Source organism: Phoxinus phoxinus (genome assembly GCF_949152265.1).
Source record: "Phoxinus phoxinus genome assembly, chromosome: 2".
Taxonomy (NCBI): domain Eukaryota; kingdom Metazoa; phylum Chordata; class Actinopteri; order Cypriniformes; family Leuciscidae; genus Phoxinus; species Phoxinus phoxinus.
Genome location: NC_136877.1, coordinates 42402050 through 42417384, shown reverse-complemented (window position 1 = coordinate 42417384; position 15335 = coordinate 42402050). Strand labels below are relative to the sequence as shown.

General features: G+C 35.0%; 1 protein-coding gene across 6 annotated transcripts; it reads right to left on the bottom strand.

Annotated features, from left to right (window-relative positions):
• Positions 1-419: 419 nt before the first annotated feature.
• On the bottom strand, positions 420-13599 carry slc25a22b (solute carrier family 25 member 22b). Of its 6 annotated transcripts, none has more exons than XM_079584861.1 (13): positions 13484-13599; positions 13308-13410; positions 12903-13011; positions 9393-9634; positions 8996-9121; positions 8848-8903; positions 8622-8712; positions 7266-7323; positions 6090-6150; positions 5058-5217; positions 4793-4947; positions 1748-1823; positions 420-1650 (listed from the first exon to the last, which is right to left on the bottom strand). In XM_079584861.1, the coding sequence occupies exons 4-13, from the start codon at positions 9410-9412 to the stop codon at positions 1497-1499; spliced, it is 957 nt and encodes a 318-aa protein (XP_079440987.1). In that variant the 5' UTR covers positions 9413-9634; positions 12903-13011; positions 13308-13410; positions 13484-13599; the 3' UTR covers positions 420-1496. The 6 variants fall into 6 exon arrangements, with proteins under 6 accessions (XP_079440987.1, XP_079440990.1, XP_079440992.1 ...); XM_079584864.1 differs by having other exon boundaries at positions 12903-13008; XM_079584866.1 differs by lacking the exon at positions 13308-13410 and having other exon boundaries at positions 13484-13584.
• Between the last annotated feature and the right edge of the window lie 1736 nt (positions 13600-15335).

Sequence of the window (15335 nt, the reverse complement as noted above, 5' to 3'; positions counted from 1 at the left end):
CAAAGAAAGCTGTGTGTCTCTTTTGATTCTGATAAGACCAAGGTAAACACAATTCAATAAAACGCTCCACGAAGGGAACCGCTGTGCTTGATCTTAATCATAAAAACAAGCTTTAAAAGTCATAGATTTCATACTACAGAGAATCATTCTCTCTCATTTCGCAGAACATTTGAACATGAATTAAAATGTTTCATTGGTCCATAAATGAGTCATTCTGAACATAAATGACTTGTTCTGGACATCTCTTTTTAAAATCTGCAGTAATCAGAAATTAAATTGAAAATATTCTGTGGCTGAAGATGTACTATTATTAAAATGACAGCCTGTACGGTAATTTTAATGTTTTTGAAAGAAGTCTCACCAAGGCTGCATTTATTTGGTCAAAAATACAGCAAAACAGTAATATTGTGAATATTATTACATTTTAAAACTTTTATTTTAATACATTTTAAAATGTAAAGGATTCCTGTTGTGTAAAAGCTGAATTTTCAGCATCATTACTCAGTCTTCAGTGTCATGTGATCCTTCAGAAATAATTCTAATATGATTTGCTGCTCAAGAAACATTTATTACTGTTATCAATGTTGAAAACATTTGCTTCATATTTTTGTGAAAACATATTTTTTCAGTATTCTTCCATGAAAAGAAAGTTCAAAAGAACAGCATTGATTTGAAATATAATTTGTAGCACTGCAAATGTATTTACTGTTACTTTTGATCAATTTAATACATCCCTGCTGATTAAAAGTAATAATTTCTATTTAGTTTTGAATTAAATTAACATTAAATTAACTTAAATGATTGTAATTAATGAATGTTTGGGAACATTCGAATACGGTTGGTCTCTTTTTAAAGTGAAAGCAAAAAAGTTTACTGTAAAGCAAATGTACTGAACTAAACTATTTTATTTTACACAATGTATATTGAACAAAATAATTTTGACCAGAAAATTGCTAGAAAATTAAATCCATAGTCTAACCAATTTGTGTTCCAAATTTGAAGTTGACAACAGAAATTGAGCCTGCTAAAAGGTTTTAAAGTACCGGTTTCATGGTAATGCAATGTTCAATTTCAAAACAGTTTGAAATTAGTGTTTTAAATTATACCTATGATGATTACTAAAATATGTTCTAGGAAAAAGTCAATAAAAAGTGACCCACTGACAGTACAGGCTAAGGCACAGTCTAGACAGGCCGCTCACTAGCTTTTGGAACAGAGCAATTGTCAATCTGTACTGATAGACTGATTATTGAACCTGGTTTTCAATGCTGATCTCAAACCTACACTGTAAAAAATGTTTGTGGTTTCCGTCCTTCTACTATTATTCCAAAATATTACATTCAAATCAATGTGTTACTGGCAGATTCTTTGTGAATTTCTATTAAAATTAATATTAAAAAAAACAAACAGTGTATACAAATTTATCATTTGATTATTATTGCTGCGCTTTGAATACAAGTAGCTGTACAAGTAGCGGCTCCATTCACAGTAAATATTCAGTGTTTTTGTCCATCCAGGAGACCGAGAACGAATTCCCCGACTCCTAGGAAATAAACCACCTGTACGATGCCAAACAGCGGAGCGATGACCAGTGCGCGACAGTACGCCCCCTTCAGGAACGCAGAGGGACCCTCGTGACGGAGAATCTTTCTGTGGGGAAGATTAAGAGATGTTCAGACAATAAAAAAAGATGGAGGACTTTTTCTGTGATGGAGGAAACTAAACCTGTATGTTAGCGTCAGTTTACCGGATACAGTCTTTCATTCCGCTGTAAGTCTCATCGTGACATCCAGGGGCCAAAGACTGAAGCCTGGTTTTTAGCACTGCAGCACAAACACACGCATACAAATTATTAGTTTGCATTCACAAAATTCTGTCTTATAAGAGACTAACTGCTTTTACATTGATCCTAATAATCTGATTGTAATCAGACTAATAGCACAGTCAGAATAAAAAAATGACCCATAGGGGTCACATGTAACTACATCTATCGGAATGAATCGGCCAAATCTGATTGAAATTTCATTCAGATTGTAAAGGGGTGGTTTAAATATTTTTTATTCCATACGATAGGACATGTAAACACTTGATCAGATTGAAAACCCAAACTGAAACGTTCTGCGCATGTGCAATGATGTAGAAATGGCATAATGACATATGACGCAAGGAGCGAGCTATTGTTGTTGAATATAGTGTAATAAATGGCGTGTCAATAATATTCTCCTTCCATGTGAAGTGTTGCAGGACAACGTTGTCCCATTAGTCCTTGCGGTAACACTTTAGAATAATGGTCCGTCATTAATAAGTAACTATGCAGGAAGTAATGCAGTACTAATGAGTAGTACATTAACACTTCAGCTACTATTAGCTAATACAGAAACAATCAGTAAGTAATATCAAAGTTAGGAGATAGTTAATGACTCATTAGTAGTAATGTACTACTCATTAGTCCTGCATTACTTCCTGCATAGTTACTTATTAATGACGGACTATTATTCTAAAGTGTTACCTTCCTTGCTCAGGACTCTCATCCATAAGACGCCTTGTTTGGGGTGCGGGAAGGGCATTTTTACTGCTTGATTAATGAAAGCAGCAGGGCAAAATGCTTTTTGTACTCGTCGTCTCCTAATTAGGTAATATATCAATTATAATTAAAATAGATAATTATTAGGTCTGCTTATAAATAGGGGTGGTGTAATCCCCTTTTCACAAGATGCAAAATAAGTATCTGATGTCCCCAGAGTGTGTATGTGAAGTTTTAGCTCAAAATACCCTACAGATATTTTATATAGCATGTTAAAGTTGTCACTTTTTGAGGGTGAGCAAAAACGCACCGTTTTTGTGTCCGTCCCTTTAAATGCAAATGAGCTGCTGCTCCCGGCAGAGGAGGCGGAGCTTCAAGAGCTTGTGTACTTTTACCTCACACTGACATGCACTGAAAATGTAAAAACCTTTTAGCTTTTTATGTTCAAACCGGAGTCAGACAATGATGGAGAGACTCAAGAAGAAGTGACAACATGTAGACAACATTTCTGAATGGGTAGTAGATTAATTTATGTAGCTTATGTGTAGTTATCTTCTAGTCATTGATTAGCATATTCTGTCTTGATAATCTATAAATCGTGTTCCAGGGGCATGGTTTATGTAAATTTTAGGGTTGGTGATGTCACTAACCCGGGAGGAATGTCGTGTAGTCCCTACCAGCCGTTTGTTGTAGTCCTTAAAAAGCAAATTCTTTAAAAGAAAATATCTCCCTTTGCTTTGAACTTTAAGCATTGTAACTTTGCAGATGTTGTTTATGCTCAAACAGCAACATTACAGCAATATTATTAACTAAAGTTAAAAAAGTGAAATCATAATCAACCACCCCTTTAAAACAAAGAAAACAAAAAAATGGTTTGAGGATGGTTAGTATGTGCCAACAGTGGGAAACTGTATATTTGTGCAGTGTGCACATGTCAAAAGATCAATTCCAATTTGTGTGTGACATATAGTGCTTCTCAAACGGTAGGCTGCATTTCTCGGCTGCCACATCATGAAGCGCCACTGAAGGCCGCCTCAATTTAAAGGATCAATGGAAGGCAGCCTTCGTTTCGCGTCCTTCATTCAGCTCATTTTGAAGGATGCATAGAGTGTATCCTTCAATCACCCACAATCCTTTGCACACATTCCAATTCACGAAAATAAACTGACAAAAAATTAGTCGGCACTGAGCTTGTCTGAGTTCATTATGAAATGTAAGACAAAAACAATGTTTTCAGAAATGAAAGCATACGTTATCTTTTGTTTTGGTGTAAATGAATCACCACTGATGGTTGTCACTCACTGTAATGCATTAATAAAAAGACAGTTAATATTAAGATTTAAGAGATGGGAACACGTGTGACGTAGCCATGCACATTTACTAGACATTCTCATTCTAGCGTTCAGTGCTGAGGAGGAGTCTAGCCTAAGGATTGGTATAGGAAGGACACAGACGCACTAGGACACAGCCTTCCTTTTGAGAAGGAAACACACATCAACCCGATCACTTTATTTAACGTTCATGTAAACACTATGTTTGAAAACACAAACAAAAATATATCCATGTAAACATAGCTATAGTGATATTTATGACATGAAGTAATGTTTGCTGACATTATTAGTTTTTTTTAGGGGGAAAAGGGAAACTTTTTAATTCTATATTTGCCATTTGAGATACTTAAGCTTTTAAAATTTGTCACTGCCTGACTGAATTAAGAAATGAAATCTGAGATGCAATAACTTTGATATTGGCTTACTGACAAATGACTTAATTGCGTTTTAAAAATAAATGTTTTTGTCATAATAGTGTCACACGTTATTACACATATACCAATCTTTTCTGATTTTTTTTTTCATTCTAAGATCACTTTTGAACTGTTTGGATGTATCGATTTAATATCAAATGCAATTGTTCAATATAATATATTGGCTGACAAACCTAAATTTGATTGATTGATAGATAGATAGATAGATAGATAGATAGATAGATAGATAGATAGATAGATAGATAGATAGATAGATAGATAGATAGATAGATAGATAGATAGATAGATAGATAGATAGATAGATAGATAGATAGATAGATAGATAGATAGATAGATAGATAGATAGATAGATAGATAGATAGATAGATAGATAGACAGATAGATAGATTGTTGAGCATAAGAAACTTCATTCTGAAACATTTAAAAATCTTACCAACCCCAATCTTTTGAACCATATTGTGCATCTTATTAAATACATTTTCATACAATGTAGATCATCTCACCATCCACAGGGTTGACCGCAACAGCTGCAGTGCAGCCTGCAAGACAGCCAGAGAGGAAGGAGATGTAAAATGGAGCTGAACCATCAGTGTTCCTCCTGCCTAGGCTATTCAGGTTAGCAAACAGTGGGAAGTAGATGATGGAAAAGGGCACATCCCTGAGGGAGAGAAAGAGAGAGAGAGAGTTCGCCACTGTGAGACAAAGGATGGAGAGAAAGCGCATTATGACTAAAAGCGTCCCACAGTTTGAGTGACTCTGTCAGACTACCGTAATAGAGTGGCCCCCAGTCCCGTGTAGAGACCAGTGATGCCTTTGTCCTTCAGCAGATCTCTAGAGAGTTGAAGAGCTGTAGGAGACTTCCTCTGAACAACATTCGCTTTAGCCCCTCCTCCTCCGCCATGCCGGCCAATTAGATTCCTCTGGGCCTCTGTCAGAAACATTGGCTATGTTCAGAATAGCATATTAATCGTACTAAGTCTACAGTATATACACTACTGTTCAAAAGTTTGGTCAGTAAGATTTTTTTTTTATTAATACTTCTATTTATTTAGCATTAAATTTATCAAAAGTGACAGTAGAAACTTTTATAATACTACAAAAGATATATTGTTTAAAATAGATGCTGTTCATTCCAACGTTTTATTTTTTATTATTTTTAAAAATGTATGACGGTTCCCACAAAATCATTAAGCAGCACTACCGCTTTCAACATTGATAATAATAAATGTTTCTTGAGCAGCAAATCAGCATATTAGAATGATTTCTGAAGGATCACGTGACACTGAAGAATGAGTAATGAAGCTGAAAATTCAGCTTTACATCAGGGATAAATTACATTTTAAAATATAGAAAACAGTGATTTAGAAAATTGTCATACTATATCATAATATGTTTTACTGTGTTTTTGTATATTATTAATAGTATATATAAATAATATAATAAAGTGCATGTGGCAAGGTTTCATGTTGTTCTGCTACAATGCTGACACACGTCCACATTTCATGTTTAATTCGGCAAGTGGTGTCCTGCTATAATCTACAGTTGATATTGTGGTCAAGGTCATTTTAAGTGCATTGCATTGGGGGATGCAACATTATTGCTCTGTTGTGCACGCCACATTTTGCCAAATGTAATATATCATCCAGTATCCCGTGCATACAGACATTTTTTATGTTGCACACATTACACATATTGCAGAAATGGTATGCACAGCATGGCATTATGCCTACCCTTCATCAACAAGACACTATCAGTGGACAAGAGACGTGTCAACGATGGCAGAAAGTTGTATATCTTTACCTATTCTGCCGGCATCCTGCAACTGGATCTTTAACATCTCCATAGGAGTGGTTACAATCACCTGCCAAAACACAGAAGTTAGTTAAGGTGGTAAGATTGAAGGAATGTTTAGGGTTTAAAGGGGCTATGTGTAGTTTTCAGCGGCATCTAGCGGTGATGTTTCAGATTGCAACCAATACGTTTACAAGCGAGTGCGTTTATTATTATGTGGAGTTTGTGTTGGAGTCTGTGTTGTGCTGGGAGCAGGTCGTTTCTTAGCAGACTCCATGTCATAAAGTTGCAGTGTCGTCGCTGTTGAGTGCAAAGTCAGTAGACGAGGCGAGAGGCTTGGGAGCGCACATGCAGGTCTCAGTCACGTCACTGGATTTCGCGGCAAATCCGACCCGGAGACTTCACATAGAAATAGGAATACTTGCTTTCAGAGGTAATAGCAAAACACCCCAAGTGGATAATTTTATTGTGAGATTACAACCCCTTCACACACAGGCAATAACATTTTTATTAATTTTAGTAGAAAAACTACACATAGCCCCTTTAATATAATTAATTTAAAGTGTAACTTTACAGATTTCCAACCCGCTTTGTATTGTACAATCTCTATATGTAAATGAGCAATGTTCACTCATTCTCCGTGTTACCTGGACAGAAAAATTCACGTTTATTTATCAGCAAAAGTCACGTTTATTTTGACAGCTCCACGGCTCTACAGATTGTACTTTTCCCTCCGTTTGGCCTTAAACACGGTGTTCGTGGTCATCCATTTTGAAATGTTGATCACAACCACGGATGTTTTTCAGATTTTCTGTCACAGCGGTCTCTCCATATTTATGATTATTTGCAGTCTTTAACCGCTGCCTACAACGTGCTGGATCCTTCACTGGAAACCGAATGTAAACTCACTCCTTTTGTAAATTTTGATTAAGTTTCCTAAGAAGAATTTCCTACTAAAGCAAGGCAGTACTATTTGACTCTGCATATCCAAAACAGACTGGTGGGAGTGGCCTTGGATGGCAACATGCCCAGTGCATTATGGGTATTGAAGTTTTCCTACCTACTTCACAAAATGGATGACAAGAGAATTTTTTCTGTTTTCTCTAGTCAACTTTCTTTCTTTCTTTCTTTTTTGTGTGTGTGAGAAATGTGGGTCGTATGAGTGCAGCAGAGAGAGTGACTAACTTGGCAAGTACCCGCCCCACAGCCAGCCAACATTTCTCCAACCAATGTCAACTTCTGTCTGGGAGAGAGCCAGAAAAACAGAAAGATAAAGAGGGAGAGAGAAGGAAGGAGCATTATTTTAAGATGACGATAAGCCCGTTTCCTCTGTAAACAAGAAGCTCTGGGGTCAGACCCTTACCTTGTGTGATGACATCACACACCCAAACACACACTCACACACATTTATTTGAATAATTTATCTGTTCATTGCAGTCTACTGGACTGTATTAATAAATAATTTAGCAGTCTAGCTATTAGTCACCACGGAGATGCTCACCCAGCTCCAGGTATTCAAGGTATACTGAGTTGTACCGCAATATCTATCTATAATGCAGAAGCTTATGGAAGATCAGCTCTGTTTTCAAAACTCTGTGCGCAGACGTAGAACTGAGACTTCATCCAGCCTACATTATGCCCGCAGCAAAAAAGAATAAATTAAAAAATGAGTATTCCTCTTTCTAAATCAGTGCAACTGTTAAATAAGTTATGAGACTTCCATTACGTCACACATTCCCTGTAAATGAGTCATGCAAATGAGCAAATTCATTCATTTAAATTAATACGAATCACTACAACTATGAAGGTTTATTCTGAAAGGTTGAACTTTGATTGTAAAGGGTAATTTCAGGTTGTTTCAACTACTGTACGTTGTCACATGCATTTTATAATTACAATTTCTATTGGCCAAACAGTGTATTTTGTATTGATAGTTTTGCTATTTTAATTCTTTGATTCTTTGTCGTTTCTGATTAAATTTAGCAGAAAAGTCCTTTAAAAAGCTAGATATGTTGTGGAAGATGGCCGCTTTATTGCTTATTTCAAACAAAAGTATTCTTCTCAAATTATGTCAATTGTGTAATGATTTACCCCAGAGTATAGTGTCAAACAGTGTTTATTTTTCTTGGGAAAAAAACTGTGGAAATGTTCAATTGCTTTTTTGTTGTTATGTTAAGAATATTATGTTATATAAGTTTTAATAGAGAAATTTATCTTAAAAACTACCCTTAGAAATGGACAGGGTTAAAAAGTAAGACAGCTAACCGAGTAATATTATTATAAATAAATGATATATATATATATATATATATATATATATAAAATTATATATATTCCGAATATAGTAATGAAATTATATAAATATGATTAATAATCATATAGAAATTCGAATAGAACTGTGAATGCACTTAAATTGAATGCAGTTGCAAATTCCTGAATGTATCTCAATTTCTTAAATTGCAGAATTAAAATTTAAGCTTCTAAATAAGAAATTAAGTTGTTTGTTGTTTTTCCCAGTAAAAAAGTGTTTTTTATTCTCACCCATCTTTGGAGAGCTGGTGTCTGAAGAAATCATTGGCAGCCAGTTTGATGGCCTTTTCTGGAGTTACCAGAGTCAGATTAACCGCAGCTCCTAGAAATAAAAGTGTGAAGGATAGATATATTAAGAAGAAAAGGGGATAAATAATGGAGTTTTTCCAAAGCATGAACACTTCCAAATGATGCAAACCAACATATACATTGTGAAACAGTATGACATTGTGATCACCTCTGTACATCCCACAGAATCCTTCTGATCGGATGGTTTTTATCAGACAGTCAGACCTGTGAATGAAACACATCCGCACACATATACAGTATATGCATGAAGCACAGGCATTCATTTGCTCAGACGATGAAAGGAACATAAAACATACATGCTAGTGTAGATGCGAGATCCGTTTTGCTGGTTTTGGAGGCGTGTTTTTGCCAGATCAATCGGAAACACGCAAATGACACCAATCAATCCAGCAATGCCTCCATTGATGAGTTTAGCAGGCAGGCTGAAACAACATTACACATTAATCTAATGTACAATAGAAACCATGCCTTCTAAAAAAAAAAAAAAAAGAGTTCACCTTATTGTGTTCAAAGGCCATGCACATGTTGTTACAACTACTGAAACTCTGTACTTCTGTGCTAATGTTTAAACATCTATTTTTTTTTCCATGTTAAAATACTATCTTGCTTTTGTGTACTTGTGTAGTTCTGGTTCCCAACTATTTTTTACTCTACAGTGGGTATTGGCCATTTCTCTCTATAAATAAAACTCACCTTATCTGCTTTCCAGCCATTTAAAATGAAGCGATCAATAATGTCACAGAGCAGATTTTATGAAATTACATTTGTGCATATTTTGAGTGTCAAAAACGTGATGGAAATTGAATCAGGAGTGACGGATATTGAAGTCCAGCACATTTCTATTCCTGTTCCAGGTTGTGCAGTATGTACTCAGCTGCAGGGATGTCCAACACGACCAGAGAGAAGATGGGGATGAGCCGAACTCTTAATAATTCCTAGAAACATCACAATAAACATTAGTATCAAACCAGTCTAACTACATGCACAGACGTCATCTCGCGTTAGTAGTGTTTACATAGTTTTCTCTGTAAACTACTCATCTGTATTTTAACATAAGATTTTTCCATTTACAGTAGTGGCCAAAAATGTCCAGTGACCGCACCCTTTATTTAAATATTATACAAAATTTGTTTACATTTTTTTAAGCATATTGCGTGGTTGTGCTTTAAATCAAATGTTTTATTTGTGATAATAATGCAATGAAACATGCAAAATTGTGCGGACATATTTGTTTGTAGGACAGCATATAGACAAAAATGTATGAACACGTGCAAAAACAAGAGAGAACCAACAAAATATTAATAACACATTGTATTGTAGTCAATATGCTTTTTCCTGTGAGCGTTTCGTTTTTATATGCGGTTTTCTTTGCATAGTAAAATAAAACCTGTAGCTTTAGTTTACCTTTAACCAAATAATTTTGGTAAAGTCAGATAATACCTTAAACAAGTTTAGTGTTTTGTTCTTCCCTCATATTTAAACAATATAAAATATTTTGATGGTTTAATTGAACTTATTGGTCATTAAAACACACACACACACAACACATATACCCATACAAATATGCTTTGTGGGTAAATTTATTTGATTTTTTTAAATGTATTTATTGTTTTAGGGATGTTCACAGATATTTTTACAGGACAACAACATAAAAATACTGAGAATTATGTATTTATTTATTTATTGGTTTTTATTTTCCAGTGCTGCATGAAACTGTAAAATGCTCAAGGATATGGAGTGAGTTTCTGTGGCCATGGCAACTGCTGAATAAACTACAAACATCACAATGTTTTCTGGACTTCAAAACCATGTGCAACAAAGTCCGGGAACAGACAATTTAGAGCGGCAGGATGCAGGTTCAAAGACGCACGGTGACAGCAGCACAGATGCCATCAAAGCCGCTCACGTTCACTCTGGCCTGTACTAGTATCCATTAGTGAAAACCCAGCACAGTAAGAATCAAAATAATAATACCAGAGACAATGACAGGATGTGCTCGATTCTCTATTCTGTATTCAGAGGATCTCTCTAGAGGTGGTGTGGTGTGTGAAAGCTTGATAAAAGCAGAGGTGTGTGTGTGTGTGTGTGTGTGTGTGTGTGTGTGTGTGTGTGTGTGTGTGTGTGTGTGTGTGTGTGTGTGTGTGTGTGTGTGTGTGAGTGTGTGTGTGTGTCTACGTCCTAATTCTGCTCATTGATACTCGCCTGACCCAACCTTAAGCTTTGTACTTTTTATAATAATAATAATACCTCTGTTTCTCTGTGTGTGTGTGTGTGTGTGTGTGTGTGTGTGTGTGTGTGTGTGTGTGTGTGTGTGTGTGTGTGTGTGTGTGTGTGTGTGTGTGTGTGTGTGTGTGTGTGTGTGTGTGTGTGTGAGAGAGAGAGAGAGTGAGATGAATCTGAGTTATAAATCTAAAATCCACATGAATTATTGGTATACTCTCCAGAAACAGCATTAAAAATAGACCTAGTGGAAACTTTAGAAAAATTAAAGTCAAATTTGTCTGAAGTCTGAAATATGAAAAGAGGTGTAGCTTAACCTTCAAAACTTTTTAGTTTTTCCACCTTAGTGGAACGTGTGACGCAAGAAGAAGATTCACAAAACTTTTAATGAAATCTAGGAACAATGAAAGAAATCGACTGGAAAAAAACCAGGGGCTTAAAGACACAGGGAGGAACAGAACTGGAACAGAAACAGGTGCGTAACTAAGGAGAAGCTATGGCAACAAATAATGACCGGGAACACAGGGAAAACAGGAACAGGGACGAAACCAAAACACAATGAAACTAAACAGAATCGTAACACTGAGGAGGTCAAACTAAATATTACAAGTGAATATTACAAGCCTGAATGTCTGAATACAGTTTAAAACCATGATTTGTGTTATTGCTTTATTTTCTGACAATAAATATTACATGAAATAACAAAACTTATAAACATATTAACAGTTCCAATAACATAAAATATTCAGCTTTAATATTAGCTAATATTATAGCTATAATTCATATATTTTATTTTCTTATATTATTATTATAATATTAAGCTAGCACTCGGTATAGACAAAATACTGGCTTGTGTTTATTGATAAACTTAATGTAACCTATTTCCCATAAATCACACGTTACAAATCTATTGGCAGATGCTTGTATTCAAAGCGACTGAAAAAATGCATTCAAGCTATAAATTTAAGCAATGTTTGGGAATCAAAGCCAAGATATTTGCATTAGGAGAGCCATGGTCTACTAGTTGAGTTAAAGGAAATAACTCAAACTTTAATTCTGTTAATATTAGCTAATATTTGATCTAACTCACCTAATAGTTCTCTCTCTCTAAAGAACATGGGATTTGTGATTTTATTGCTTCAAAAGAGACAATTAAGATATGCAAAACCATCTAATGAGTTCACCATCTAAACCATATCATAACTGGGTCACCAAATGCAGGTTCATTTAAGACATGTTGTGCATCAGTTTTCAATTTCCTCTCAATAGTCTAAAAACGTCTCCAGTTTACAAGCAAACAGAAACATGGCAACAGCAACAGCAACACGGTTCACAAAATGCACACGGCATTTCATTTATAAGATATGATTGACAACTGAGGATTTGTGGCTTTTAAAATTACTCTTTGAAAAGTACAAATCAAAACTTCCCAAAAGCAGCTTTTTTTTTAGAGACACTTGTTTTTTTATCAAAATGTTTTTTTAACCAATACAAAGAAAAGAAAAATCTCTTTTTTTCATCAGACAGCAAGGACATTAAATGGAGATCGCAAGGAAACCAGCCTTTTCCTTTGAGAAAAAGACCTATGAATCTCACAAGTGCTCAGATTTGCCAAAATACTGCAATCAAATGTCATTAATCTCAATAATAATTTACATAATTTCTCATCTAATTCATTTTAAAACCAACTGATCTGAGCTGCTATTCACAATCGTATATTAATTTACAGCTCCATACAAACATCTCAGAATTATTCTTATTAATCCTAAATAACTATAGGAGAAACATCTGAGACCAAGTTGATACTTACAGGAAACCCAACTGAGAACTCCATTAAGTCTCCTGAACTATGAACGAGCAACTCTGTGCGATATGTTTTTCTTCTGGTTAAAGGCTTAGAGGTTTTTATTCTGTGCACTACGGCTAAAACAAGCCTGTTGAATGATGTGACAAATAAAACTCTGGCAAAGCCAGCATACTCACATTTATCCAGAATCCACAGGCAGTCTCCACAATGCATCCCATTGAGAGATTATGTTCAGAAACCCAAAACCAGCCATTGATAAGACTTACAGGAACAGAACAGAGGCTGCTAGTGTACAAGGCAGGAAAGAGAGAAAGTAAATAAGGGTGTTCAAAGAAGACACAGAGAGTGAAAAGACCTGGGAGGGAAGATGAGAAGATGAGAGCAAAGCCCTAAAAGGGTCCCACAGCACAGACATTAGCCTTCAATGTTGTTCTCTCTACTTTTCTTTTCACAAGAAGCATTAAAGCATTTCAATTTCTTATTTGTGTCTAAAGTCTGATTCAATACATCTGGCCCCTATAAAGGTATTTGGATAAAATATCTGAAAGCAAATGCTTTGATTAGTTTTTATCAGAACTTACGTCTCTTTTCTCCAGTTTTTGTGGTTGTGTGAAGTCAGTTTTCCTCAAGTCTCATGGGTGTAAACATCAGCAACATTCGGATAACGTTAAACATCACGATATCCTACCGAGTATCAATATTAGCCTACTTGTATGCAACAATTTAATAAATAAGACTTGTAGGCCTATTGACTTACATTTTAGACACACAACTTTTTTTTCTTTTTTTTTTGTATCTGTCAATGAAAATAGTTCCAAAAAAACCCAAAGCACATCCGCACAAAAACACATAGCTGCTAGTGGTGCTTTTTTTCTAAGTGGGTTTGAACGAATCGTTTGAGTAAACAGTTCAATGACTCGATTTTTGAACCGAATCGGCTTTTTTTGAACGGGTGGGTTGAATCAGAGACAATGGTTGAAGGAATCCGTTTTCAACCGTTTTCATTCCTGAATGAATGAATTTGAATAAATCGGTTGCAAAAATGATCGATTCATGACGGTCACTTGTCGCCATCTACTGGTGTGTATCGGTGCAACATGCAGAAACAATCCGTGCAAAAACTCATGTTTCTCCTAAAATAAAATAAAATACATTTTCTTTCATCATTTATTAAGTAGCCTATCATATCGTTCATAGTCTTATGCAGTCCTTCATAAAGCTACAAGTAACGTTTTTATTTATGTATTCATTTATTTACATTTTTGACGGTTATTTAACTTTCATTACAGATTATTATATTGTAGTTATCATAATTATTATACAATTGTTATATGTTATATGTTATATTAAATATTATTATTATTATTATATATAGCATATCATTATTGTTATCTCTGAATACAATTCAACTCTATATGGACATTTGTTTACTTATTTACTTTTTTGTTATCTTTGCATATGTATTTTTTTTTTTTTTTTTGCCATAATGTTCATTGTACTTTGTTCAAGGTATCTCATCTTTGAAAAGAGCAGTCAGGTCATCCTGTCAAAAAATTATTTTGCATTTCAAAGAAATAAAGTAACATGATTATTTCATTTCATTTTTGAAATAAAATTTTTGGGTGAACTATTATTCAGAAATCCACACCTCACATTGACATCAGTGCTGAATCAGACAGTCTGGTGTGCTCTTTACACTCACATTCTTACCAATCTTTCTATCAGAAACCTTTTCATGATGATTTTCTAACGCACTTGCATGAGCAATTAAAACAATAACTCATATAAAATGAAATTCTGTCATTAATTATTCACCCTCATGTCTTTCCAAGCCTGTATGATTTTCTTTCTTCTGTAAAACAAAGTAATGAGATTTTAGACAGAATGCATTAACTGCTCTATTGCATACAATGAAGGTAGATTGAAAATAGCTGTGTGTGTGTGTGTGTGTGTGTGTGTGTGTGTGTGTGTGTGTGTGTGTGTGTGTGTGTGTGTGTGTGTGTGTGTGTGTGTGTGTGTGTGTGTGTGTGTGTGTGTGTGTGTGTGTGTGTGTGTGTGTGTGTGTGTGTGTGTGTGTGTGTGTGTGTGTGTGTGATAAACACAATTACAGACAGCTGCGTAATCTAACAAAGATGAAGCCTAGTAGAATGTTGTTCCCTTGAGCATTATTTACCTAAAGTGTTTTCATAAAGTTAGAAAATATTTTTCTCATTAAGGTAAACATTTTTTTGAAGTTTTAACTAATATAGCTATTTTAATAAGTAAAATAAGTATAATTAATAAGTTATTTTCTGACTTTTCTGTTGTCCAGGTAATTGTGATTTTGCAATAGCCCTACACTTTTGCTCTACATGCTCATAGGATGATGATAAACAATGACCTCTGCTGGCATGTTTTAGACTATAATGGTACATTTTTGCTTTTGAGGATTTAATTGATATAATAACGAAATATATTGGAATTTATCAGATTCATTTAGTCCTGTAGACTTTTAGAAGAACAACATCATTTTCTTCTCACTCTCTCTCCACAAACAATGACCAACCTAGAGGACATGCGTCCATCAGAGGTGCTTTTCTGCCATTTCTCTGAAAGTTATAAAAGTTTCC

What these genes read in the sequence shown, in the direction of transcription:
- slc25a22b (XM_079584861.1), bottom strand. Translation starts at nt 9,412, where the DNA reads ATGGCTGGAAAGCAGATAAG. An exon ending in TCTCGCATCTACACTAGCAT is followed by an intron (nt 8,904 to 8,995) that starts GTATGTTTTATG and finishes TTTCATTCACAG; the next exon opens with GTCTGACTGTCTGATAAAAA. An exon ending in TGCGGTCAACCCTGTGGATG is followed by an intron (nt 1,824 to 4,792) that starts GTGAGATGATCT and finishes TTTGTGCTGCAG; the next exon opens with TGCTAAAAACCAGGCTTCAG.